The following is a 26,320-nucleotide window of genomic DNA, read 5'->3' on the forward strand; positions in this document are numbered from 1 at the left end:
GCCGGCGGGGCCGGTGCCCCTCGCCCGGGGGGAGCTGTCCTGCGGGCCGGGGGGTGCGGGGAGGAGGCTGCGGAGGGCAGAGCCGGGGTGGGGAGGGGGTCCTGTCCAGTCCCCGGGCCGCCCCGCACCTCCACCACCTCCGCTAGGGTTCCAAAGGCGACAACTGGCCGGGAGGCGACTGGCCAGGGTCACCTTTTCCCTCTGTGTGTGTGTGTGTGTCTGTGCCCCCCCCCCGCTCCTCCTCCCACCGGGGCTGGGAATTGCCAGTGACCCTGAACTGTTTCTCGGCTGTGTGAGGAAAGGCCGGGGATCCGCGGGCCGAGACAAAAGGTTTCATCTGCGCGAACACGAGCTGGCGAAGGCCCGAGCTCGGCGCTGCCCGCAGCCGGGCCGCCCGCCGGGGCCGCCGCCGCCGCTCCGCGCCCGCCAGCCGGGGGAAGGCGGCGGGGGGGGGCCGGGGCCGGGGCCGGGGCCGGGGCCGGGGAGGGAGGCCGCTCCGGCAGCACCGGGGTGGAAGAGCCCGGCAAAGGCGTGGTCTGAGGCGCTGCCTGTTAGGCAGGCATCATGGCATATCATTTGCTTCAAAGAGACGGGGGGGGGGGTGTGGGGGGGGGAAGGACTGATGCTCAGATCCCATCGCCCACCCCCCTTTGGAGTTGGGTGACAAATCACCTCCGTTGTATCAACCACTTGTTTCTTTTAGTATCGCGGGGAAAGATTTCATTAATGCTCCTCCAGCCCTCCCCCCCCCTTCCCCCCTCCCCTCCCTCCAAATCTATTCTCTTGCTCGGAGTGTGTCTTCTAATCATAATTAAAATCGTCTCATATACATCGGCGTCTCTTGTGTGCATATTGAATTGCAGGTGACTGGGCGGAATGTTATTTCACTCTAGTCTCTCATTTTTACATTTCCACCAAAAAAAAAAAAAAAAAACCACCACCACCAAAACCCAACCCCAGCGCTACCTCCCCGGCCGCAGATAAGGCGTATTGTGAATATCGATAGAGAGGAGAAAGGCGATATTCACAATCGATCGTTTAACAGGCAGCCGTCATGCATCATGTTCAATTCCATGGCAAGCCCGCTACTTCGCTTAATATAATTAAGATTAAAACTCAAGCGGTGGCGGCGGGAGCGGCTATCGATGATTTGCAAGGACAGCAGCCGGGATCTGATGCCCAAGCTCAGGCGGGCAGGGGTCACTTTTAGATATAGTGATTTCCACGTTATATCCTATATACAGGTCGGTAGGTGTGGGCTACGCATATGCGCAGCGGTGCGCGTCGGTTCAGCTCTGGCACTGGGCAGGAAGCTCACCCAGATGACACTTTTTTTTTTTTTCTTTTTCCCCTTAAAAGCAGAGAAAGCTGATCGCCGCGCCGTTATTTACAGTCAGATAATTAAGCCAATATGATGGGTTTGAACCAGAAACCCAGTCCCACTCGCGGTGGAGTGAGAGGGGCTGAAGCCAAGTTTATTGTCTATCATTTCAAGGGGGGGGGGGGTTGGTGTAATTTACGCACTATTATTATTATTATTTCTGTGTGTCGGAGGCCACAAGCAAAGCATAAATCGAGGTGCTGGGTGTTTATTCCAGGCGATGTGACAGTCTGGATGCAAGGCGAGGAGGGACTGTGGGAGAGTTCAGGCAAGGGCTGAACCAGCCTCGCAAGCAGGACTGAAACCCATGTTTTCTTCCAGGCTTACAGGAGGGCTTATCATTCGATTTTTTTTTTTCTTTTCTGATTTTTTTTTCCTGATTTTTCCTTTTTTTTTTTTGAAAACAAACAGACACGCTGACTTCATTTTATTTCCCGACACGGTATTCAGCCTCTGCACCTTAAAGTCCTTTAAGTGATAGGTCCGCGTTTACCTCCTCTGGAGCAAATGCAAAATACACTTCAGCTTAAGGGCTGGAGAAAAATCTTCTCCGAAAGCAGAAGCTCTGCTGAGCAGCCTGGTGCTGCTGATTATATAGTGCAACTTGAAATGATCTCAGCCGGTGGAATATTAATCAAATCAATCAGGGTTGACAAATGAGAAATATTTGAGGGAAGGTGGTAATTTACAACTTTGTTATTAGTTAAGAATCTCCCGCCTTGTAAGAGTAATTAATAACTCCTGGATGGGAATAATTTGGAGATGGAAAGGAGACAGCGTCTTGAAATAAAACAGGATAAAGAGAGGGGTTGAGAAGTAAACTGTGCCTCCGTGAACGAGAAATTGCAAATGATTTTTTAAAAGATGACTACAGGGTCATTAGATATATATTATGTATATAATGTATACACAGGTATAAATATGGCACAGTCAGGGAGAGGGCGAGGGAGACTAGACAGGAGATAAGTACTGAAAAATAAATCAAAACATTGATTCTTGTGGTCACATCTCCCATCCAAAGATTAGACACAACGCTGGATTTCAAAGTACTTCAAAGAAATGATACCCAATATGCAAAAGTGCAAGTCAGAAACCAAAGGAGTGACTCCAAACTGATTTGAGAAATGTATTTTTCCCCCTTCTCTCATTCCCCCACACACTCCCTCTCCAATGCCTGATAAATGTGAAGACCCCTTTTCTCCCCAACTCCCGCTCAGATGGGAAAACTCAATTGTCTCTAATGTTTATAGTGTTAACCCTACTTATCTGCAGAACCCTCCCCTCCCCACCCCTCCCTTTTCACTTTCCATAGACACACATTGATTATTAGACTGTATGGACCCCCCTCCTTTTCCACAACCCCACCCTCAACAACTGACCAAAATAATGACTTGTTGGAAAACTATAAATCATTTTCGTGTTTGAATCCCTGAAGACTCTATTTAAGTAAATAGGCTTACTGTGAAACAATGCATAGATCCAAGTCCTTCTCCGGATTGCTTCCAAATGCTGCCATCTCCAAAACTTTTATTTACAAGAGAAGAAGAGGAAGAAGAAGAAGGGGAAGGGGAGAAAAAAAAAAAAAAAAAAAACAACTTTGGCAAACTTTATCTCTTCTTTATTATAAGCTTCAGCCTTGCCTTGGTAAGCCCCAGCCTGTTCTACAAAAGGTGGCTAGAGATTGAGATTTATTGGTTTCCAAATGAAAAGATTCATTCGATATAAGAGGTTAACTCAAAGTTCCTTAAACCGTGACTAGCATTGGCAAGGAGCTTTGCCTAGTCAGCACAAAGGCAGTTCAAAGAAACCTTTAAAAATACACACAGATATACATACACACAAACACACTCTCACACTTTAGCCTCAACTGCAATTTTCTTTTCATTTTTGTTTCTTTCTGCCATTACAAAGCCCTGAGCCCCTTTGTAGGTAGCTGGAGGGTTTTTTTTTTTCCAAGCTGAACTTTGCCATTTTGGTGTTGACCAACCCCCTTTTCTTTTGCAACCAGTGAATGAAAAGACTCAAGGAAAAAAAAAAAAAAAAAAAAAAAGATTAAGAAGTAAACGGGGTGAGCAAAAAAAAAAAAATCCTTCTAATTTATAGCGAGCAGAACAACGTTTAAAAAATAATACAGCCCCAGAGAAACCCCTAAATCCGTGGAAATAGGGGGGGGTCAGGCAAGGTGACACAGGGGAGAGAAAGGCAGCGAGCCCGCCCCACGCTGCTGGGGTGCTTGAAGCGGGGTGTGAGGACTTGGGGTGCTGTCATGCCACATGTGTGTGTCCGTGTGTGCCCGCCCGGGAGCCGCACACGGCGGCAGCCGGGGCTCCGGGCTGGAGGGCTCCGTCCTGTGTGTGGAGCCTGAGCTATGGAAATGGTAATGAGGGAAAATTAACCCGGCCGTTTGTTACATTGCAGAGAGATCAATGCCTGACCCAGGGCTGAGGGATAGCTTACTTCTGTAGGAAAGATATGAGATAATCGCTCTGAAACACGCTGGTGGCGAAGACAAACAGGGACCCATTTGAATATCGCCTTTAATAATAATAATAGCAATAACAATAATAATAACAATAATCCTCTCGCCAGAGCGTGCTAGGAGATAAAGGGCGGAAGGTGTTTACAGGCTCCGCGGGGTGCGCAGCTCCGGCGGGGCCGCCCCGGGGGCCGGTGCGGGGCCGGGGCGCCGGGCAGGCGCGGAGCGGCCTCTCCGCGGGGGATGCGCGGGGTGCGGGGGGAGCAGCCCCGCCGCTCGCCGGGGGCTGCCAACTTCCAGCAGCCCCACTCGTAACGGGAGGAGGAGGAGGAGGGACGGCAGCTCAGGGCTGCGAGCGGATGGCGGGGATGTTAGAGTGGGGAGAAGCTGACCTTTCTGGGATTTCATGTTTTTTCAGTGAAACCTCGAAATAAAACATGAGAAGATGAAGGGGTTGGACAAATTCAGCTGGAGGAGAGAGAGCGAGCTGCTGTCTTAAAAGCAGCCAGCGGAGGCTAATGAGACCTTTGGGGTAGGAATAGTGTACTTTTTTTTTTTTTTTTTTTTTTTTTTTTAAAGTAAGACATCAGTAAACCCACAAAATTGGAAATAGTGACAGTGCAAAATGAATCATCCTCCTATAAAGGGAATAGGAAATACAAAATACGAGCGGGGAGGGGGTGTCTATCAGGCGCGGAGCATAATACAAATAATTTTGTAAAGAGGCAGCTGAAGAAGGTAGCAGGGTTCTCCCCATGTTTCAGGAGACAATATGGGCAGTGTGATGTGCTCTGACCTGCCTCCTATTGTACAAGTTCGCCGTTGGCTTCAGCGGGGGGAAAGATGGAGTTTTATCTGAATAAAGTCCAGCAAACTTTGCTGGATGGCAGCCCTTCCTCTCCCTCCTCTTTTGAGACTCATTCAGAGACGATATAAAACTAGTCTGGATGTCAAATGTCTCTTTTAAGGCTTTTCCCGCAAGATATTTCTCATATGCTTTCCCAGAGTTGTTATTATTATTATTAATAATAACAACAATTTAGTGACACCCCCCCCCCCTTTTTTTTAAAGTTTCTTTTTAAGGTTAAGTAAAACTGTCAGTCGAGAGGATGAAATTTTAGGTCACTGTACAGTTAATTTCCAGGGGTCGTTAATTAGTAATGTTGCAGGAGTTAAGGCAGAAACTTGTTGGCTGAGATTACATTATGTAGGAAGGAAAAACTGCGAGTGGACTCCATTACATCTACAACCGGGGACGACTTTCTTGTCCAGAAAAAATAAAGCAAAGAATAGAGACAGACAATGATCTCCAAAGAAGAGATGGAGGGCGGTGGGGTGCTTTGGGACGCCCGGGGCTGAGCCGACCTGAGCCCCAGCCGCTGCGGCCCCAACGCCCCGGCCCCGCGGCTGCAGCGGGTGGGGAACAGCCCCACTCCCACGGCGAAGTGCAGCCCCAAGAAATGTGGTGCGGAAAAGGCTCTGGGGCAAGGGGAAAAAAAATGGGGAAGGGGGGAAGATCGCACTTAAGATGACTGACCAGTCTGAGATCAAGGGAAGAGAGCGGCTGGTGAAGCCGCTTTCAAAATTAGGATTATCTTTAAACCTGGGAATTAAGAGTGGCTGAATCCGGCTTCGCCTGCGGGGCGGTAGTTTGTGGGTAGCGAGGGATGAAGTTTTAACTCTAGTACCTGACGAATAGGAATCATCACCGGAATGGTTAAAAAGACACTGGGAAGACTCAAACGGAGGGAAAAAAAAAATAAATAAAATCGCGAACCTGCCCGAAAAGCCCGAAAGGGGGAACGCACGGAAAAACGGAGAGAAAAATGATTCTGTGATGCCTGGATATTCCGACAGGAATAAATGCAAAATGGGAAATCGGAGAAGCGAGTCTGTGCAGCCTGTCTGGTCTATATAACAGGGACTTAAAAAATTACATCTGGAGCAGAGCTGTCCTTGGCTGGCCGTTTTTACACTTTGATTTTTTTTTTTTTTTTTTTTTTTTTTTTAGCAACAAGTATCCAAGGATCTAAACTAATTGATTCTGGAGTTTCTTGGAATTTATCCAAAGAGCAATATAGTTTTAATTGTATGTTGCTTAAAACTCCATTTCTCGAACAGTGTGAAACAAGTCATAAAAGTCATAAAGCGTATCACTGTTTTTTCCCCCACCCATAAATACTCGCAATTCTCTCCTAATACTCCTAAGGGGTGCAAAAATAATTTCGAAGACACGTAACTACACCATAAACTTGGAAACTGTTAATCCGTTTTAACTGATTTAGAAGGCACTTCTGATTTTATTTTTTAGGGGAAAAGGAAAAAAAAAAATTAAGACACCCTCCCAACTATTTCTACTTACCCACGAGCAAGAAAGATTTCGAAATCTAATTTTAAACCTGACCACTAATGTTCCAGTCCGGCTAAGGGGGTAGAACTGGGTTACTGTGCGAAGTATTTGGGCGGAGATAAAAAGGCCTATAAAGTTTATATACATTTCTGTTTTCCTCATCCCTCACTTGGAAACCCAGCCAGCAGCATCCCTAGCTAATCAGCCAGGACCAACCTCAAAAAGCGAACTTTTTTTTCAATTAACAACAATATATTTTCATCATTAGAGGCCATGGCTATAAATATCTGACTATTTCTCTTAAAAAAAAAAACCCAAACCACACACACGACAGAAGAATCACTGCCTCCCCCCCCCCTTCCCCTGCACACCCACACTTTTCGTGTCTAAAATTAGCAGGAAAACTATGCACTGGAGAGAAAGTGCAATGTAGCTAAGGCAGGGAGGCTTCATTAGTTCCTGCAAAGGCTTGGGTTGGAGCTGGGGCCGGAGAGCCAGCCATCAAAGGAAGCCAACTGCATCTTTGCAGATCATTTTGGCGCTTCAGAGAGCGATTCAGGCTGGAAATCTGTAAAATCCACGCAAACCTTTCTCCTCTCGCTACTAGGCACCCTTTGACACAGTTGTATTGAAGTTGGGGCTGGAAGGTCCTTGGAGGTCTCTGAGTGTGACAGTACTTAGAATAGCGGGTAGATGGCACAATTTTCTAACATTTAGAGAGAAGAACCCACGCTGGGAGCAATAAGTCCATTTAAAAGCCCTTTATTTAAAAGGAACAAAGATAACTGACAAACAAAGTACAGAGACATCTCAATGAAATTTCTAGAGAAGAATAAAAAACTCTCTGCAAAGGAAAATACAAGTTCTTGGGTTTATTTATTGTTATTTTAAGTACAATACCGAAATTAAATTAAATTAAAATATAGATGTACCTAACAAGCTCCTAGAACTGCGGATGTTTAAATCGGGGATCCAGGATAGTAAAATACGAGCAGCTATTTGAAAGGAAGGAAATTCAGAAAATAGGGTTAATGTTTCAGAATGAATACAGCTCTCGCATGCCCGTTGTTTAAAGGACTCCATCAAATCAGCACATGCATTATTTTTTTTCCCAAGGCGAGTCGGAGAATGATGTGGTCAAGGGGGGAAATAAGACCAGGGAAGTGGGGAGGGGGAAGAAATCTGAGGTTAGGAGCTACTTTCTAGGAAAGGGAAATAATCTTAAGGGCGCTGCATTTCAGTAATTTTTTTACAGTGTTTGAATTCAACAATGAATGGTGGTTCTTTCTGAGTTCATTCCCTTTATTCGCATACAGGCTAATGGGTAGGGTTCAAAGCAAGGGCTAAGAAAAAGAAGAGAGAAATGTCAGCAGAGGTAGGCAGCATCTCTCCGGGGCGGTGTGGCTCCTAAGAGCCGCCCGCAAGCATTTAGGAAGCGACACACAGATAATTCGGGGACAATTTACCCCCCTTTTATCATCCATCTTGGAGCCCGAAACTCGACGGCTTTTGATACCGAATACACCTATCGTCGACATTTTGGGGCTGAAGGAAAAGAAATGAGTGAAAGGGGGGAAGAAGAGAGAGGGTGATGCTGAGAAATTAGACATTGATTCGGGTTTGATCGGGTCTGGGAGCTTCCACTAGCAATAAGCAGGCACACACTCCCAAAACAGAGACAGACACACGCTCCCAGCTCCACTGATTATGTTAAAAAGGGGGGAAATAAAAGGAGGACGGGGGAGAAAAAAAAACAAGAAAAGGCGAAAAAAAAAAAAAAGCAATAAGCGATATGTTCCCTCGAATCTGTGGTGCTGTAAAGAAATCAGTTTCCGTATAAATGATTGTATTTGGGTGGGTGCTCTTCCGACTTATTTGTTGAGTAAATCTCTCTCACTGCGCTGAAGGCGAATCCCTGTTGATAAATCCATCATTACCGTTTGGATACAGGGAGACAGCAGCGCCACTAAATTTATCTTACATTTGTAGCGCTTTAATAGACATTTATTAAATGCTTTTAGAGAGAGACATGGGGCGCCTGATTACATCCTAGTTATAGACAGAACATAAAGACACACGTTAACAGCAATTTACAAGAAGGGGGGGGGGAAAGAATAAAGAAAAGAAAACAAAAGAAAAGGCAAAGTTTGGGAGCAAAGCTGCTGGGAAACAGTCAGTGTGCGCCTCTCCGTATGGCCGCTAAATACCAGCTTTTTCTCCTGCATTTCTTAGAATATTAATCGTGGCCTATATATGTGTCTGCATGTATACATAGAGAGAGTATATGACATACACCCGCATACATGTAGATGCGTGCATATGGATCAAACAAGGCGACGCATATTTCTGTTCCGTTCACCAACACATCAGAATACAGGAGAGCATTTACAATAGATTCATCACCCTCTTTCACACTCGCCCTCCACCCCCTTACCCCCCCCCCCCCCCCCCGCCAGCTTTTAACTCTAATTTCAATCTTCTTCAACTGGAGAATCTCCAGGGACCTGGGCAAACTTGTGTAAAATAGTTAAACCAAGCGTGTTTCAAAGAGGATTGCTGAGTTCCTCTTCCTGCCTTAATAAACCGAAAGGCCCAGTTCAAAGAAAACACACTGGAATCAAAATTCAAAATATCTCACGATTCACACGGCTAGAGCAGGCTCCGAGCAATGTGTGCAGTTTCATGCGTTGGTGGGCACGTAGTGGCAAACATTTCTCCCTGCTTTTTGTGTGTGTGGAAATCCTTCCTTTGGGCTTTTTCTCCCTCTCTTTTATTTTTTTAACCTTTCTATTTTTCTTTAAAAATCCCTTTCCCCCCTCTCTCTCAGGTAGATGTTTAAAGCCACCTCTTGCTCTTATAAAGTTAGCCATCTCCTGCAGAGATCTGATCAAATTCGGGTTAACGCCGCTCATCGCCCCTTGCTCCGTACCGCAGCGCGCCCGCACCGCGGAGCCTCCGCCTTAGGAGCAATGATTTTTTTTTTTTTTTTTTCGGGTGTCTTGCGAGGATCACCTCTACGTTATCTTCCCACCATCCGAGTCATGCCAAGGACAGCATCTCCCGGATTTCACATCTAGCTCGGAGCTTATCCTCCTCTAATACCCCGTGGGTCGCCTTTCGCGGGGACGGGGACACACACACACATCCACAGAGTTGATCCCCGCACCTCCAGGAAAAAAAAAAAACCAACAAAAAACACGCAAAACCTTCCCTCCACCTCTGCCCTTTTCCAATAACACTTCTTCTATCTAAAAGTTTCCAAAAGAAAATAAATACAAGTGACACTGTGCTGGGGGAAAGCTCATTAGTTCGTTGTCCAAGTCTAATAAAAGAACAGAAGTGCAAATTATAGAGTTCAGCTTCAACACACGCTCTGTCAACTAAAATCAACCGAGTTCAGGCTTGATTCAAATAGCTGCGAAGTTGGTCCGCAATTCAAAACCACCTTCTTCCTCCTCCCTTCCCCTTCCCACCCCACCTCCACCCTCCGCCCTGCCGCAGGGACATTTGGTTGGAAAAATATTGTTCCAAGGAAGGTAATGATAAAGCTTAACATTAGGAAGAGAAGTGCGCAAACTCATTTCCCCATCGGTAATCCCAATAAAACGAGCGTGGTGCTTCGCTGGGAAGGGCTGGGATAGGGGCTGAGTGTGTGGGGCTGAGGGGGGAGGAGGGACAGGACTCCTGAAATAACATCTTCTTTCCAGCAAGGTAGAAGAAGAAACGGCCCCTTTGTTTTGATAATTAGCTAAGCCCAAACTAGGAAAGCAGATGTGTTTGCTTAGCTAATCATAAGACAAGTTTCTTTCAAAGAACTTCATTGAGCGATTGCAATTGTGAGGGAAGGAGAAGGATTTCATTTTCCTCTCCCTTGTCTCCCACCCCCCCTCTATTTTTATTATTTTTTTTTTTCCTAAACTCCTTCTAATATGATATAAACGCTTCCGATTACCTAGACGGGAGGAATGCAACCCCTCTTCAGCATAGCACCGGGCTCGCCCCCGGAGCCGCACAGCCACCCCGAGCTCTCCCTGCTGCACGTTACCACGCCAGATCTGTTGACATTTTACTTGGGGGGGGGGGGGGGTGGGGGGGGGTGGGGGATGGGTAGAGAGAGGGGGGAAAAAAAAAAAAAAGAGAAGGGGGAAAAATAAAGTTTTAATGACATGTATGACATATTAAATTAGGCAGTTTTACAATTGGGTTTGAATGCGATGCTAACTGATTACAACTGTGTTATCAAAAGGGTGATAAGATTTATAACTTCGTGAGCACAAGCCTCTCCTCTTAATGACAATAGATGTTCAATAGCAGAAATCTGGTTTCTATTTTCCAAGAAGAGACGCTGTGTGTCTCCGTTGCCCCTTTATTACCTCAGGATTCAAGATCCTCTCTAAAACAGCTTGGCACTTGGAAATCCACAGGCCAGGAATACCTTTATGGTCCCTATTAACTACTGTGTTATTTACACTTTCGCTGGTGCTTCTCACTCAATACCCGTATCGCATACGATGGATAACACAGCCTCTCTCCTTGCCTTTCGCTGGATGTTTGGGGTTTATATTTTGCGTTTCTTTACTTTACAAAAGGAAAAAAAAAAAAAAAAGAAGGGGGGGGGGAGAGGAAAAAACCCCACCCCACAGCTCTGTCTCTTACACCCCTCTCCTCCCCAGCTCCCTAAACCAACACATTAAGCAAACTTTAAAAACTGGGTTCCTATTACAAAGCAGCGCCCAGGACTAACTGCTTTAAAATTACTGCATAATTAGATTTAGTTGAATTTCACCATTAATTAGGCAGCCGCACTGCGGGGAGCCTTTGAAATCTGAGAAAATGGGAAAAATCATCTGAAGCACGTTTTTTAAACCCAACTTCAATAAATCCTGACAAGGCCTGCATTTCTCCGTGTATCTCTTTCCATTCTACAAAGCAAAGCGAAGCGAGCGCGATCCCCAGGACCCACTAAAGTTTTAATTAAAAAAAAAAAAAAAGGAAATAAAAATAAAATCCATCTCCATTTCCACATCCCGCTCGTTATCAGCGGCAGCGGCGCGCCTCGAAACGTCCCCCTTTCTCCTTCCCTTTTCCTCCTTTTCTCTCTCTCCCCCTCCCCCCCTTTTTCCCCCCCCCCCCCTCCTTTGCAGGCACCTTCCCGAGGATCCCGCTGTCTCTGCAGGCGCAGACCCTAAACAGAGCACCCCGGGGTAGGTCTGACTCCGCTCCCGCGGCCATTGCGCCGCGCTCGCAGGGGGGAGATGCCGCCCCGGGTCATTGACATGCAGCCGGGGTACCCGCGCCGGCCCCGGCAACTCCTCCCGCCGCCGGCCCGGCAGCCCCCCGAGCGCTGCCCGCCGCGGGGACCCTGCGCGGAGAGGCGAAGGGGGAGGGTGACGGGACGGGGGGGAACGCGGGGTGTCCCCGTCCCCCTCCTCCCCGGGGCTCCGCGCGGCGCGGAGCGAGCGAGCAGGGCCGGGCCGCCATGTTGGCTGAGCTCAGCGGACCTCGCGGCGGACTTTCCCACGCGTCGCCCCCGCGGCCGCGCAGCGCTCCGCGCCTCCTCCTCCTCCTTCCCCCCTCCCCTTCCTTCTCCTCCTCCTCCTCCCCTCTCACCCACCCACCCGCCCCTTCCCCGGCCGCCGGCGGCGCGGCCCCACGGGCGAGCCCCGCGGGCTGCGGGCGCTGCCCGGCCCCGGCAGCCCCACACGCGGGCTGGCACCGCCCGCCAAGCGCCTCCTCTCGCCCCAACCCTCCGCTTTTGTCTGAACTTGGGAGAGCCGCCTCCTCTCCGCGCCCCCTCCGCGCCCCGCGCACGCACAGCGCGGGCGGCCCCCCCCCCCCCCTTCCCCGACCCCATCCCCCGCCGCCGCTCTCCCGCCGGGGTCGGGGAAGGTTTGGGAGAGCGACGGCGGGGAGGGAAGAGGAGGAGGAGGAAGAGGAAGGCGAGCGGGGGGGTGGGGGGTGAAGAAGACCTTTCCCGAGATGTGGTTTGCACCGCGGGCGGCTCTGCAGCTTTCGCTGTCGTTCCGGGTCGCCTTTGGGTCTTTCCCCGCCAGTCCCCGCGCCGGTAGCAGGGGTGGTGGGGAAGGAATAAAGCGAACTGAGATCAGATTAAAGAAAAAAATAAATAAATAAAAGGGAGGGTTGGGAAGGGGGGAACCGCAAGGAATAAAAATAAATTAGAGACTTAAAGGGAAAGAGTCGCCATGTTTAGCAGCTTTTTTTTTTTTTTTCTTAAAAAAAAAAAAAAAAAGATCTCCTCAATTCCACATAGAACAAGCTTCTCGATCCCAACCCTCCTCTTTTGTCCAATTCAATCTTTGGATAGATCTTTTGTTCTAACTCAGCATGAAAAGAAAAACTTTCTTTAAATGCTATAAACTTAAAACTAACTGAAGTCCCTAAACAAATCCTCCTCTGAGCATTCCAAACATATATACATGGGGCTTGTGTGTGTGTGTGTGTGTGTGTGTGCGTGCGTGTGTGTGTGTTTTTATTTAACCCTGGTGCATTTTCTGTTTGCTATTATTCTCTGTGAACCAAAGCTCGCTGCAAGAAACTTATAAATACAGAGATAGCTTACAGGCTTTAAAACATAAAAAGCAGAGAATGTTTTGGATTTGAAAATCATAAATTATAATTTAATGCCAATAACAATTTACAACAAATGGTTGTTTACAATAAACTAACACAAAACAAACAAGTCAAGATCCTGTGTTCTTAGTAAGCATAAAAACTTCACACACACACACTCACATGGATAGCACTTGCAATAGAAAAAGCTAAATCTAGAGGTCAGCAATCCCCTGCAATAATAGTATATTTATATATTTATATATATTTATATATTTATAGAAAAGGAGCCATGATTCAGATGTAAAACTCTGCTCAAATTCACAGTCATACGCCCCTCAGCCCCCAGTACAGATGTGCCTGACTGGAACACACTAAAGATCAGGGTTTAATCGACTTTACAGAATGATCTCTCTCCCTCCCTCTCTCTCTTTTTGTGAAACCACAACATGGTGTAGTTACGTGTGGTAAAAAGGGAGAGGGGGAAGCCTCAGACAAGAACAAAATTGCAAGCTTTCACATACAAAGCATCTGCTATAGACCAAGGGGAGGGCGGGTGGGGGGAGAGAGAGAGAAAAAAAAAAAAAATGACACGCACACACACAAAACAAAATATCAACCCCTTGCAAAACCACATCATCTTGCCTTCCTTCAGCTTTTGGGGGTTTTTGCCTGCTCGGGATAGCACTAAATTCACAAATGGTGTGTCCGATCCTATGCCACTCGCCCAGGCAGGTCCCCACCGCATCAGTGGGAGCTGAGCCTGGGCAAGGACTGCAAGAGAGGGCCCTGTAGCTACACAGGAAAGATGCATGAACGCCTACGCATGTATGTATGCAAGTATACATACAGACATATATGCCATACGTAAAATATAGAGATGACCTGTGGTCATGCTTTCACAGTCTAAGGTAAAAAAAATCCACTTGAGAGTATATATACATTAAAAACCGACTCCTCAGTGCTAGAAGCTAAAGCCACTCCATTTGAAGACCTCTCAATGACAACGATAGATGGCAACTACGGAGTTATTATAAAAAATCACACATACTTAAAGAAAACTCATTGCAAACAACTGACCTATATTTACAATACTGCTATTACCTTGCTTGAATGATCTTGTGCGCGTATGTCAGACATTTACAAAAGATTTTCGCCCCATTCTGATCATAAAATAGATACTGATCTCCAGATTTCTAATACTTTTTCACAACAATACCTTTCCTACGCAGGCACTTAAGTGTGACAAAAATAAGGGCCTTTTTTTTCCAGAAAATCCATTTTTAATTAACAGGAGGATTAGATGAATGGGGGTTGATGGTTTACCATTTCAGCATAGTACTTCCTAAAACCAGAGATAAACCACGAACTTAAGTCCTCCACCCCCATCCCGGAATTAAACAGGTAAATACACTACAATACATCTGCTACAAACTTACTGTGACAAGTAAACAAATCAATCGCCTATGGACTTAAATGACTGCAAACTATAGAGAAGTAATGTGGTTTCTGAAAGACATTTATGACAGCCAAACAAGTTTCAGATATCAAATAATATTTTAATTTCTGAATACTTTCAATTTTCCTTGGAATATAACACACAAAGACTCGACCAAACAGTTCAGTTATTATAACTTTTACAGTATACAGAAATGTTGCACTTAAAAAAAAAACCTTCAGTTTTTTTAAACACAAAACTGTAAACTCTAAGATACTGAATCAATCACGTTATCTATAAGTGCCAACAGTGTTATTTTGTCATGCTGATTTCAATGGTATTTTTTAAAAAGGGAAAATATCAACAATTATTATAATACAAAGGGCTTGCAAATATACAAACAGATAGAGGAGTTTAATAACAATTCATGATGAACTATGTGGAACCCAATTCAAATTACAAAAGTTCACTTTGCTTGTTTGTTTGTTTTTAAAATCAAAACCGTAGTGTGTCTTGGACACAAATTCCTTCTACCTATAATAAATCCCCACAGTTCATTTTCTGTCCGAAATATCAAAAAACCTAGATTTGGGGGTAGTTATATGACACGTGTGGTTCATTCGGGTCTATATAATTATAGCTCTCTCAGCTTCAAGCTAGATTTTTGGGTCACCACCTTAAGTGCGCTTCCATCATTGTGTTGTTGAGGGTTTTTTTTTTCTCTTTTCCTTTCTTCCTATGATACTTTCATGGACTCAGTTTTAATTCTTTCAGAACATATATTTTAAGGATACACAGGTTTTTTTTTTTTTTTAAAGAAGCCAAGGTTATATCAAAAATTATTATAGAACCACAGAATAAACTGGTTTGAAACCAGAAAAATACAAAAAAGAACAGCTATAGGTACATAGACACATAGGACAATTAATAATTTGGAAAAAAAAGACTTACTTTCTTCCGTTCTGCTAATTTTCTCCAAATTTCCTTTAAATGCACTTTAAGCGAGATTTTTTAAAAAGTTTACCCCAAAAAAAGAAAAAAAAGAAGAAAAAAGAAAAAAAGAAAAAGCCCACCATCGTTTCTTTTCTTCTTCTTTCTCTTTTTTCTTTCTTTCTTTTTTCTTTCTCTCTTTTTTATTTTTTACAAAAAATGATAAGTAGCAAGTTTTTTTTTCTGAACGACACGGGAGTTTTTAATGCATTCTGTAAAAGTTCATTTGACAGTCTCTTTTTTTTAATTCACAGTCCATTAATTTTTTCCTGTCTTCTCTTAGCAAACTTGTAACATCCTTTTACCTCCTTTCTTAGCAGAAGGAAATTTAAGAAACAACCAGAACCCAAATGTCATTTGCTTTCCTTTCACTCTCTTTCATCTCCCTTCTCAATTTTTAAATTTTTATTTTTTTTTTTCTCTCTCGAATATTTTATTGAATGGACATATAAGGCCAGTTAAAACTGCTGCCAGACAGTAACATATCCCTGATTAGGGTTTCTATGGGGGTTTTACCTACCAAACGGACGAAAAACAATTGCTCTATGACAGAAGAGGAGACAGTGCGAAGGGAGGGGAGACGTAGTAATAGCTTCCCGAATCGTGTTGGCTGGTTGGGATACTGGCTCCTAACATACTCTTCCAAAGCACACTGTGACTTCTCCTGTAAACTTTCAACATGGGCTACATCAGAGAGACCACAGGCATCTAGAAGAAAGTGTATTAAAAAAAAAAAAAAAAAAGAAAGAAAAGAAAAAAAGAAAACAATCATCAGATTAAAAAGTTGGTTTTTTTTTTTAATTTTTAATTTGATCTGGTTTTTATTGCTAGATTTAAGTGTAGATCGTGCGCCATCACCTCGCCCCCCAGAGTTTAAATAGGTTTTACCAAAAGGGACTATCTCTCTCTTTCTGTGTATGTGTGTGTGTTTGTATTTCTCTCTCTTCTGGAGGGTCTCCTTTAGGATTGAGCACAGCTCCCAGAGTCGAGATTTCTAATGGCACGACAGACCTGAGGGGTTGACAAGGAGGTGCTGGCCAAGCGTAATTTCGTATATCTATATTTTTAGGGGGAAAGGCTGGGGGGGTGGGGAAGGCTTGAGTCGAAAGGGGGCAAAGGGAGCCACTATTTCTCCCCCCCTTGGAAAATAATTGGGGAGAGCCTTAACCATGTGATGAGAAGGAATACTAATAATAGTGATAGAAATCATAATAGTAATAAAAAACTGGCCCAGCCAAAGATAATGGCGCCCCGGACCCAGCAACAGATTCTCCCCCAAAGAAGACAACGCGTTTTTCTTCAGTCTTTGAAACTGATTTAAGTGGCCCTTTAAAACTGATCTTGTCAGTTTAGCCTATTCAGAGGCAGCCATGCAAACTGTGATCTCTCTGTTCATTTGAGCTGTTTCTTTTCCCCCCTCTTTTCTTTTCTCTTTCTTTCTTCCCCCCCCTCCACTCCCCCCTCTTTTTTTTCCTCTTCTTCTTCTTTTTAAACCTAAAGGCCCTTACAAGAAGAAAACTCCCTGATAGGGTCTGGACATTTTTTTTTCTTTTTTTTCCTGATACGCTAAAATACAATAAGTTCCCTTTAAATCAGAGACGTCTGTGCTGAAAGAGCACAGGTTGTGACCTGACCTCCCTGTGGCTTTCCTAGGCACAGGGCTAACACATGCATATTCTGCGAGTCATTAGAACCCAGATTTTTTTTTTTTTTTCTCTTAAAAGAGGCTGCAGCAAACATTATATGCATCTATGTGCGTCTGCTTTACATCAGGGAGGGTTATTGGGGTGCTGCAGAAGCTGCATGCATCACCCTATTTTTTTTTTGCATGCGGCTATCTTCCCCAGAATCAGATAACAAGAAACGTTTATCTAGTTGGGAGGCAATTTACACGCCAGGCCTCACATTTTGAAAATAGTAATAAATTAAACAGTTACGACAGGATCGGACGATTGTTTTCTCAGAAGGCTAAAAAAAAAAGTGATTTGGGAGAAAAGGCAGGATTGGAAATAAACTCCTCGGTGTGGGTGTGAGCTGGCCAGGGGCTGGGGAGGGATGTGAGCGTGTGTGGGATCCTCGCTGAGCGTTTGAGCGAGGGAGAGGAAAATGCATCCTAGAAAACGACAGAAAAATAAAATAAGCACCCCACGTACACCCCTTTCCACTCGGGATCCCTGTCTCCCTGTGGCTAGATGCGCCCTGCTCATTGATCACCTTAGGACTTTAGGACGAGTAATTTGGGGGGGAGGGAAAAAAAAAAAAAAAAAAAAAAGAGAAGTTTTTTATGTGTAAAGCAATAATATATAAAAGGAAGTTTAGGTCACGACCCAGAACCTGGACAAAGTCCAGAAAATGACTTCGTTCCCCAGACCCCCTTTAACACAACAAGGAACGGATTGTGAGCCCTTCTTTTCCCACATAAACTACATTTTTTTCCTGTTTCCTGATATCAGGCTTTAAAAAACTCCGATGAGTAATTATTTTACAGGTCCTGCTTCCATTCATATGTTTATCGCGTGGCCACTTTCCCAAGCTTTCAAATGAGTTACAGAATAAATATATGTATTTTTAAACTTAATCCCAAAACTTCTAGGGCTCCAGCACACTGGGTTGCCGATGCAGCCTTAAAGTTAGCAATCTGAGATAACGTATTGCACAAATTAGCGAGCAGATTTTTTTTCCCCTCAAAAAAAAAAAAAATTTAGCCTCCAGAGTTAATATCAGGATTATTACTCACCCAGGTTAAACTCTAGTGCAAGCTAATTAGATTTCACAACGCACTCAATTATTGCTTTATAACTCATGCACTATTTCTAGGCAGCAAAAGTTGACACATATTTCCCCCCCCCCCCCTCTTTGATTATCTAAGAAACACCTCGAGGTCTTTTCCTCGGGAGAGGCATGGTTGTGCCACCCCGGAATTACACTGCGGAGCGGCAGCTTCAGTCTCCTCTTACTTTTTCATACTATCCCTGTCTACTTATGGTAATGATCTTTTCGCACCCGCTACTCGCTTTGGACTATGCAGTTCCTGCTGGGTACAAATGCAAACTTTTCCCCTTAGCTTAAATGACACAGAACTGCTCACTGCCACGTTCTGTTTAAATCAGAGACAGCTCTTTGGAAAGTTGATTTATTTTATTTTATGGGATGGCAGGGAACATATTTTAAACTCAGCTTTGCGCATTTAACTTTTTTTTTTTTTTTTTAATTCAATTTTTAATCCTGCAGGGCTTTTTTCCCTTCCTGGCTGCCCATAAAATGATCCTCTTTTTAAAGTGGTTTCACTGATAGGACGACTTGTATTTAACAACATCAAACAGATTTTGCTGCTGTTCGGATGCGTGTCATTAAATGCAACAACCCAGAGCTATACTGTTAAATAAAATATTATTTTCAATGGGAAAAGTGCAGTCTCTCGTGGCGAATGGGTGCCTCTTCCCGAGCCCCCTCTTCCCCCGTCCCCAGCATTATTCAACTAGGGTTGGGGTGTGTTTTGATTGTCTTTTTGTGTGTGTGTGTGTATGTATTTTATTTTTTTAAATTTTTTTTCTTTAATTTTGCACTCCCTCGAAGATGGGATGCTCAGATCCGAGGCCCTGAAGGGGAGACCACAGGGCACCGTTTCCTAAAAGGAAAGAGACCATGCTGGTTCTCGGGGGGCAGGGAGCGGTGATGGGGTGCAGGCAATAACACTTTGCAAGAGCAAACAGTTCTCAGGGGGGCCCGGGGAAGGAAAAAGGAAGAGCAAAGAAATGCTGCCTACCTGAGGTGAAGAGGACTATGGCCTTTAAACAGCTATATTCTGCAGAGTCGACATGCAATGCTTTCAGTTTTTCTACTTGCTCTTGGAAGATTCGTATGTGGTCCATAAAGGCGACCACTCGGTCAGCAGACATTGGCGAAGCGTGGAGGCCAGCAGCTGCCAGGAGCGGAGCTACGTGGAGGGGCATGGAGCACTGGGCAGCGTTGAGGACAAATAACTCGCTCCAGGTCAGCCTCAGGAGGGCCACCTGGTCTGTGATCTGGAGGTCTGGGAAGAAGGGGATATTCCTGGCCCACTCCACCGCGCTGAAGAGCATCCTAGCTGCCAGTTCACAAATGTTCTCGATGCCCATGATGTTGTTGGGTTGCATGCACTGACTGCCAAAGCGGGAGGTGGGGTAGGGCTCTGCTCTCAGAAGAAGGGAGATATATCCGGATAGGTAGGAATGGCAGTTGAGAGGGTCCCCGTTTGTCAAGGCGAACTGACCATGAGTTGGCTGTGTGGGTGGCATTCTGCCCCTCTGGACCGCTGCAGTAAATAAAGAAGAAACTACAGCTATTAATATCTGAATTGCGACCATCGGTTCAAATACAGCCTGCTTTGTGTGCTTGTGCATGCGTGTGTGACACCGTACCGAGTCAGCTTAAGGGGGAACATGCATTTTTTTCCGGCCAGAGTTCAGCCCGTACCCCGTTTTAAAGCTCCGCAGTTCCCGGGTCAAGTAAAAGCAACAATAAAAGCTGAGCAATGCTGTCCGCTCGGCCAGGACTGCCTGAAGGAGCCCGAGAGCCTCACTTCCCCAAACACACCACAGTTCAGTTATTTCCCCCCCCTCCTCTCCACCGCCACCCCTCCTTCAAGAGATGCAGGATACGTCTTTGTGTGCCCGGGTATTTTTCTTCATTACACCTAAAACAGCTTATTGATTTGCGGCTGGGGGGAGCGGGATGGGGAGGGAGGGGAGGGAAAGAGGGAAGAAACACTTCAGTTCAAAATCCCCGGCGCTGGTCCCACACGCGTTTCTCGCCCACTGAATATATTGTTGCTGCTGTTATTATATCCACCACCCCCCTCATAAAAAATATCAAAGGAGGCGAGATCACCCCACAGCATCCCCGGCAGGTCCCCTGGCGAGGCCGAGGGCATTATCCAAAGGCACCTTCCTCAGCTGCCCATGGAAAGTGGGCCTTTCATTTTGTTAATAAATTTACACGGTGACAGCGAGAGAAAAAGGAGAGAGAAAAAGGGCTCAGAGGCAGAGAGACGGCAAGAAGGGAGAACGCCTAAAAATGTGCTTGATTTATATTTGTTATCGCATGTATTACAAGGTTAGTTACTCTTGCAGAAACACAAAGAGAGGAGCCCAGCAAGTCCCAAGCCCCCTAACCCTTAACCTACATAGCAGCGTCCAGACACAGAGCACGCACTGGAAAACTGCAGGCTCACATTTCTCGTCTAATTTTATATCACAAAGACTCGACTTGCAGAGACCCGAGCACCCCACACTTACTTCTGGGCTGCTCCTTTCCCCCCCCCCCCCCCCCCCCGTCCCTTCTACCCCTTCCTGCCTCTCCCGGAGGAACAAGAAAATAAGAGGAGGACGAGAAAAGTGAGAGAATAACAATCAGGAAAGGCAGGCACACGGCAATATATGTGTATATATATACACACATGCGCGGGTATGTGTGTGTATATATATTTTTAAAGGAGGAAAAATCCGGCTGGGAATCCACAGTGGAGTGCTGTAGAGCCTCGGTAGGGTGAGTCCCATTGTAATAGTAATTTGAACCGCCTGTGTAAAATTGCAATCTAAGGCAGGGTGCTGGAGGATATATATATATGTGTGTGTGCATCTCGTGAGGCTCCGTGTGTGTGTACACACACGCACAGAGACACAGAGACACCCCCCCACCCCCCTCCAGAGCTGCTCGGGGGACAGGGGGGAACGCTGAACATGCAGGAGGAAACATGAAGGAAAAGTAACCACACGTCAGAATAATCATCTCGCTCTAAGCAGCGTGAAACTAAAAATCCACTTCCAATAAACCTCCATCAGCAAAATCAAAACAAACACAAATCAATTACGAGTGCAGGAGAAAGCATGCAAGAGCCCCTGCCTCCCCTGCCCACCCCCTCCAACACCTCTTTCTTTCATTACGAGAAAGTTTCTCTCTGTTTATTCGGGGGGTGGGAGGGCGAGGGGGGAGGAAAGGTTCTGGCTGGGTTTGGGGAGGGAGGTTAAAAATAATAAGAATCATCCTTAAAAAAAAAACAAACCCAAAACAACACAACAAAACAAAACCCAAAACGCAGCGAGTGAAAAAAATTGCAAAACAAATGAAATCCCAATACCTTCCCGTCTCATGCCAACTTTGAGGCATTTTTTGAGGCGGCAGTACTGACACTGATTGCGGTGGTGCTGGTCAATGGGACAGTTCCTGTTGGCACGACAAGTGTAGCTGAGATTCCTCCTTACACTCCGCTTGAAGAAACTCTTGCAACCCTCGCAGGTAAACTGGCCATAATGTTTGCCACTAGACTTGTCCCCACAAACCACACATTCAATGTGCTGCTGCTGCTGCTGTTTGTCTCCTTGGTTCTGCTGGCTTGGCGGGTTGGTCTGGGCTGGCGTACTGGGAGGGCCCCCGGGCCCCGGGGTCTGTGGGGTGTGCGGGGCCCCGGCCGGCGGTCCCTGCACCGGCGGGGCTTGCGAAGGCTGCGTTCCCTGAGCTCCGGGCACATCGTCCTGGGGGTCTCGCCACGCACCGACTACCATTGCCATATCTATTGGACACCGTTGCCAAACTTCCTGTTCCCCCTTTATTTTCAAAGTTTGTTTGCTTTGCTTTTCAGATCAGCTTTGCAGCAGTCTTTTTTTTTTTTTCCCCTCCCCTCTCTCTCTCTCTCTTTCCCCCTCTCTCTTTTGTTGTTTTGCCTTTTTTTTTTTTTTTTTTTTTTTTTTTTTAGGAGGGTCGGTGTGGGGGGATCTCCCGGTACCGGCGAAGGTGCAGAAGCACGGGGCGATGGAGGTGTGTGTGCGGGGGGGCGAGTTGCGAGTCGATTGTCTGGGCTCCAGGAGAGCAAAGTAAAGGGGTGGTGGGGGTGGGGGAGAGAGGGAGAGAGAGAGAGAGAGAGAGGAGAAAAAAAAAAAAAAATCTCTTCAAAGATCTCCCTCTCTCTCTCTTAGAGCTGATCTGCAGCAGAGTAGTTGAAGGAGGAGAGGCGGGTGTCTGGGGGCCAGGTCCAGGGAAGCTCGCAGTCAGCCATTCAGGAAAGCCATCAAAATAAGAATGAATAAAAGGTTAAAGATTACACACACAGCGGAAAAAAACACGCACAGCTGAGGAGACTTTTCTCGGCGCGGAGAGCGGACGGTCTCGCCGTAGTTTTTGGAAGTCCAGCTTGCAGCAGCAACATCAACTGCGATCGCTTTGTTTTTGTGGGCTTTTTTTTTTTTCCTCCTCTTTCCTCCTCTCTCTCTCTCTGCTCTGTCTCTCCTCCCTCCTTCGTTCGCTTTAATTCTTCCTCTCCGCCGCTCCGCCCGGGCGCTGCTCTCTTTCTCTCTCTCTCTCCCTCTTTTGGGCTCGGGGGTGGGGGGGCTGGCTGTTTGGTTTTTTTCCTCCTCCTCTCCTCGCTTTTTTTTATTATTCTTATTGTTATTATTATTAATTATTATTATTATGATTGTTTATTTGTTCCTCCTCTCCGTCCCCGCCGCGCTGCGCTCCGCTCTGCCCCGCTCCGCCGCTTCGCCGCTCCCGCCGCGCCGTGTCCCCGCCGCCGCCGCTCCCGCCGCCGCCGCTCCCGCCGCCGCCGCCGCTCGGGTGCTGCCGCCGCCGCCGCCGCTGCCGCCGCGCTGCCTTATGCTGCTTCTGCCGCCTCGCAAGTGGGCTCTCGCCTCCGCGCCGCCGGTGCTCACGGCGCGGGCGGGGGGAGGGGGGCCGCGGGGCGGGGGGAGGGAAGGAGTCAACTCGCCAGCGCAGCGCCCAGCCAGCCAGGATGATAAAAGAGGGGAGCGGGAGGAGGAGGAGGAGGAGGAGGAGGAGGAGGAGGAGAAGAGGAGGAGGAGGAGGAGGAGGAGGGAGAGAGAGAGGGAAGGATCATAACCCAGCGCGCAGCATCGCTCCTCAGCCGGGGCGGGGGGGGGGGGGAAGAGGGGAAAATCACCACGGGGAGAGCGGGGGGAGCGCGCCAGCCCTTCCCCCCCCCCCCCCCCAAAAAAAAAAAAAAAAGCGGGGAGCGGGGGCTCCCCCCCCCGGCGGCGGTGAGGGGAGGGGCGGGGCGGGGCGCGGCGGCGCGGGCGGGCGGCGTGTGGGCCGAGTGGCGAGCGCGCTCCCCGCCGGCCGCTCGCCCCGCTGGCGGGAGAGTGAACTTTGACACGACTGCTGCAACTTAGCGCACGTTGCCATGGCGACCGCGCGCCTTATAAGGCAACCCGACCGGCGTTTGACTGGTCAAAAGCTCCCGCCCCGCCCCTCGGCCCTCATTGGGCCGCGACGCCCTGCGCGGCCTGCCATGGCCGCCGCCGCCGCCCGCGCGGTCCTAGAGGCCGCCGCCGCTCCTGCTGCCGCCGCCACGGGGACCGGGACCGGGGCCGGGGCGTCCCCCCGCGCACGCCGCTCCCCGCCGGCTCCGCGCTCCTCTCGCTCTTTACCCCTCGGCCCGCTTCCCCGCCGTGCCGTGCTTCCCCACCCCGCCTCGGGGCTGGGGGTTACGGCGAGCCCGGCCGGGGGAGCGGAGCGCCGCCGCCCGCCTCACCTGGGGCCGCCCGCCGGGGCACGGCCTCGGGAGTCGTGAGGGGCGTGGGGGGGCGGTTGAGAATCAGAAAATTGACGCTAAAATGAGGTAAAACTCCACTGAATAAAACCAACACGAGCCCCGCCGCCGCCTGGGGGAGGGGAGAGGCCGCTGTCTCCCCCGTCAGGGGTAGCGCTGCGCAGGTACGCGGGCTCCCGCCCGCCGGGGGTCCCGCCGGGCGCTGGCGGCGTTGCCCTCGGCCTGGCTCCGGGTTGACCGGCGGGAGACGGGGCCGGTGGTGGGGAAAGCGGGGGGCGGGGGGGAGGCGGCGGCAGCACCTGCGCTCGCCCCGGCCGCCGGCGGAGCCGCGGGGTGTTGAGCGTCCGTCCGTTCCACACCCCACCCCCCCCGCCGCCACCGGCGCTCCGGGACCGGCCGCTCGCACAGCCCCGACCGGGTAACGGGGCACGGCCGCTGCCCCCCGCCGCCCCGGGCAGCCGGCGGGCCGGCCGAGAGGAGCGCGGCTTCACGCCAGACACCATCTACCCCTTCCCCGCAGCGATGGAGGAGAAAACCCGCCACGGAGCTCCGCAGGGCGCGACACTCGTGTCTGTTCCCCCGCGACCTCCACGGCATCGCTATAACGCAGCTCATCGCAACCCCTTTAACTTTATTTGGGTGTTTTGTTTTTTGTTTTTTTTTTTTTTTTTTTTTTTCCTTTTGGATCACACGTACCCTGACACGGTAACACAACCCCTGTGCTACAGTGGGAGCCCCGCTCCATAGGTAACCGATCTAAGTACGCGCGGACAGTTGTTTATTTCCCGCTGAATATAGCTACCGGCCAGCGGAACGGGGACTTGGAGTTCGTCTCCTAGTGAAAAATGACCAAAAGACACTCGAACAGGAGAAGGGACGGAGAAATAAAAAAGAAAACATGTTAAAATAGACAGATAAATGCCCGGCCGGACAATCCCTCCTCTGCGAACACCCGCGTGTATGTACGCTCGCATTCGAGCTGGTCACCGAGCGCGGGCGTGGGGACACAGACCTGTGCACAACTCTGTAAAGGATTAATTGCCCCTCACCTCCTCACACACACTTTTTCATGTTGCCACATGCACACCCCCTTCTGCCGCAGAAATAATATATGTGACTAAAGCCGCAGGTGCTGAGATGATTGGAAAGTTGTAAAAAGCACCTAGACTTGACAACGTCCTGCTTCCAAACCTGCTGTATTAAGACCCCCACGAACGAAGATGTACTGCGGCTCAATTTCAAAGACAAGGCTGCACCATTCCCATTGATCCTGACGGAGCAAAAATAACCTTTCCCCGAAACAGGGACCAGGAGGGACTGGAAAGACAGAAGGGGGGAAAGCAATCTTTTTCCCCGTTAAAATGTGGGGAACTGCCTTATGATTTCCAGATAACCCAGAGCCGAGGAGGTGACCTTTCGGGGAGGGTGGGAGAAGGTGGGGGTTCAAAATGCAGGATAGTCACAGATTGTTGCTGATGTTGAATTTCCTGAGGAAAAAAAAAAAAAAAAACCCAACCCACCACAAAACAACCCAACACCAACCTTTCCTGTCTCGAATCTGACAAAGTAAACAGGATTAATTCTCCATATGAAAAAACATTAACGCCGCCTTGACAAATGCAGAAATCAGAAGAGAAAGCGGTTTTAACAGGACGTACAATATTAATAGTTTGAACGTATGATCGTAAAAATGAAAAGCCATTGATATACGCTTAAAAGCCGCCGTATACGCTGATTGCTCAAGCATTAATGAAGAATGCCCCAGATTAACTATTTGCTCTTCGAGGGATGTAGCAATATAACTATCTATTAGCACCATTAGATGCTTTGCTATTTATTTGAAAACACCCCTGCGAGTGGGTTGAGGCAGAACAGATGAATGTAAAAATGAACTGCAGCTAATTTCGCTAAATAATACTCGAAACCTGAGCGCTTCGCAAAGAAGGGGGAGATTCTCAACTGTCCTTCTCCGAGCCTAAATGACAATAGAAATGCTCTGTTTTAAAAGTAAGACCGTATTGGTTTTCCAAATAAACAAACGCATCCCTCCTGCCATTTTACTGCAGATGTAAATTTATTTTAATGAGAGGGAGTGGAAGGATTTATTTTGCTAAAATAGAGTTGGGGATAGAGCCGGTGTAAATCTTTAGGTTTTAAAAAAGAGGAGGAAGGAGGGGGAAGCTGCTTTCCTGGCAGAAAGCTGCCTAACAGTCCTCTAATTCTTTCTAGATTAAATCGCAATATGAATACAGCATCGAACAAATACCGAGTTTCGCTCTGAACTCAGTGGAAAGCAGTTACGTCTAACAGAATTCAATGAATTCCTCTTCTCCCTCAATGTAGTATGTGTGTGTTTTTCTCTTCCACCACACTGAAGTTCCATGAATAGGGAAAGTGGCTCCTATTGTGTGCCTCTGAACTTCCAAGTCAATGCAATTTTTAACCACTGGCTTGTGGTACTTTGAAAATCACCAGGGGCTGTCAGAGTTGGGTCCTCTGAAAAATTTACAGTGCTAAATCAGAGCATATGCTGTGAGAGAGGAAAAAAAATTGCTTAAGATTGGAGCAAGTAA

At 47.6% G+C, this 26,320-nt stretch overlaps 1 protein-coding gene across 3 annotated transcripts in view; it reads right to left on the reverse strand.

The window, feature by feature from the left end:
• Positions 1–14,315: 14,315 nt before the first annotated feature.
• Positions 14,316–26,320, reverse strand: part of NR2F2 (nuclear receptor subfamily 2 group F member 2) — a 13,506-nt gene continuing 1,501 nt past the window's right edge. The window contains exons 1-3 of one of the 3 annotated variants that reach the window (XM_074837170.1): positions 21,324–22,923; positions 18,972–19,499; positions 14,316–15,913 (exon numbers count right to left, since the gene is read on the reverse strand). In XM_074837170.1, coding sequence (XP_074693271.1) covers positions 15,639–15,913; positions 18,972–19,499; positions 21,324–21,753 — 1,233 coding nt within the window. In that variant the 5' untranslated portion in view covers positions 21,754–22,923 and the 3' untranslated portion in view covers positions 14,316–15,638. Of the gene's footprint in view, positions 15,914–18,971; positions 19,521–21,323; positions 22,924–26,320 lie in introns of those variants that run through there. The other 2 variants (XM_074837171.1, XM_074837172.1) reach the window with 2 other exon arrangements.

This window comes from Strix aluco, chromosome 12, assembly GCF_031877795.1.
Source record: "Strix aluco isolate bStrAlu1 chromosome 12, bStrAlu1.hap1, whole genome shotgun sequence".
Lineage (NCBI taxonomy): Eukaryota > Metazoa > Chordata > Aves > Strigiformes > Strigidae > Strix > Strix aluco.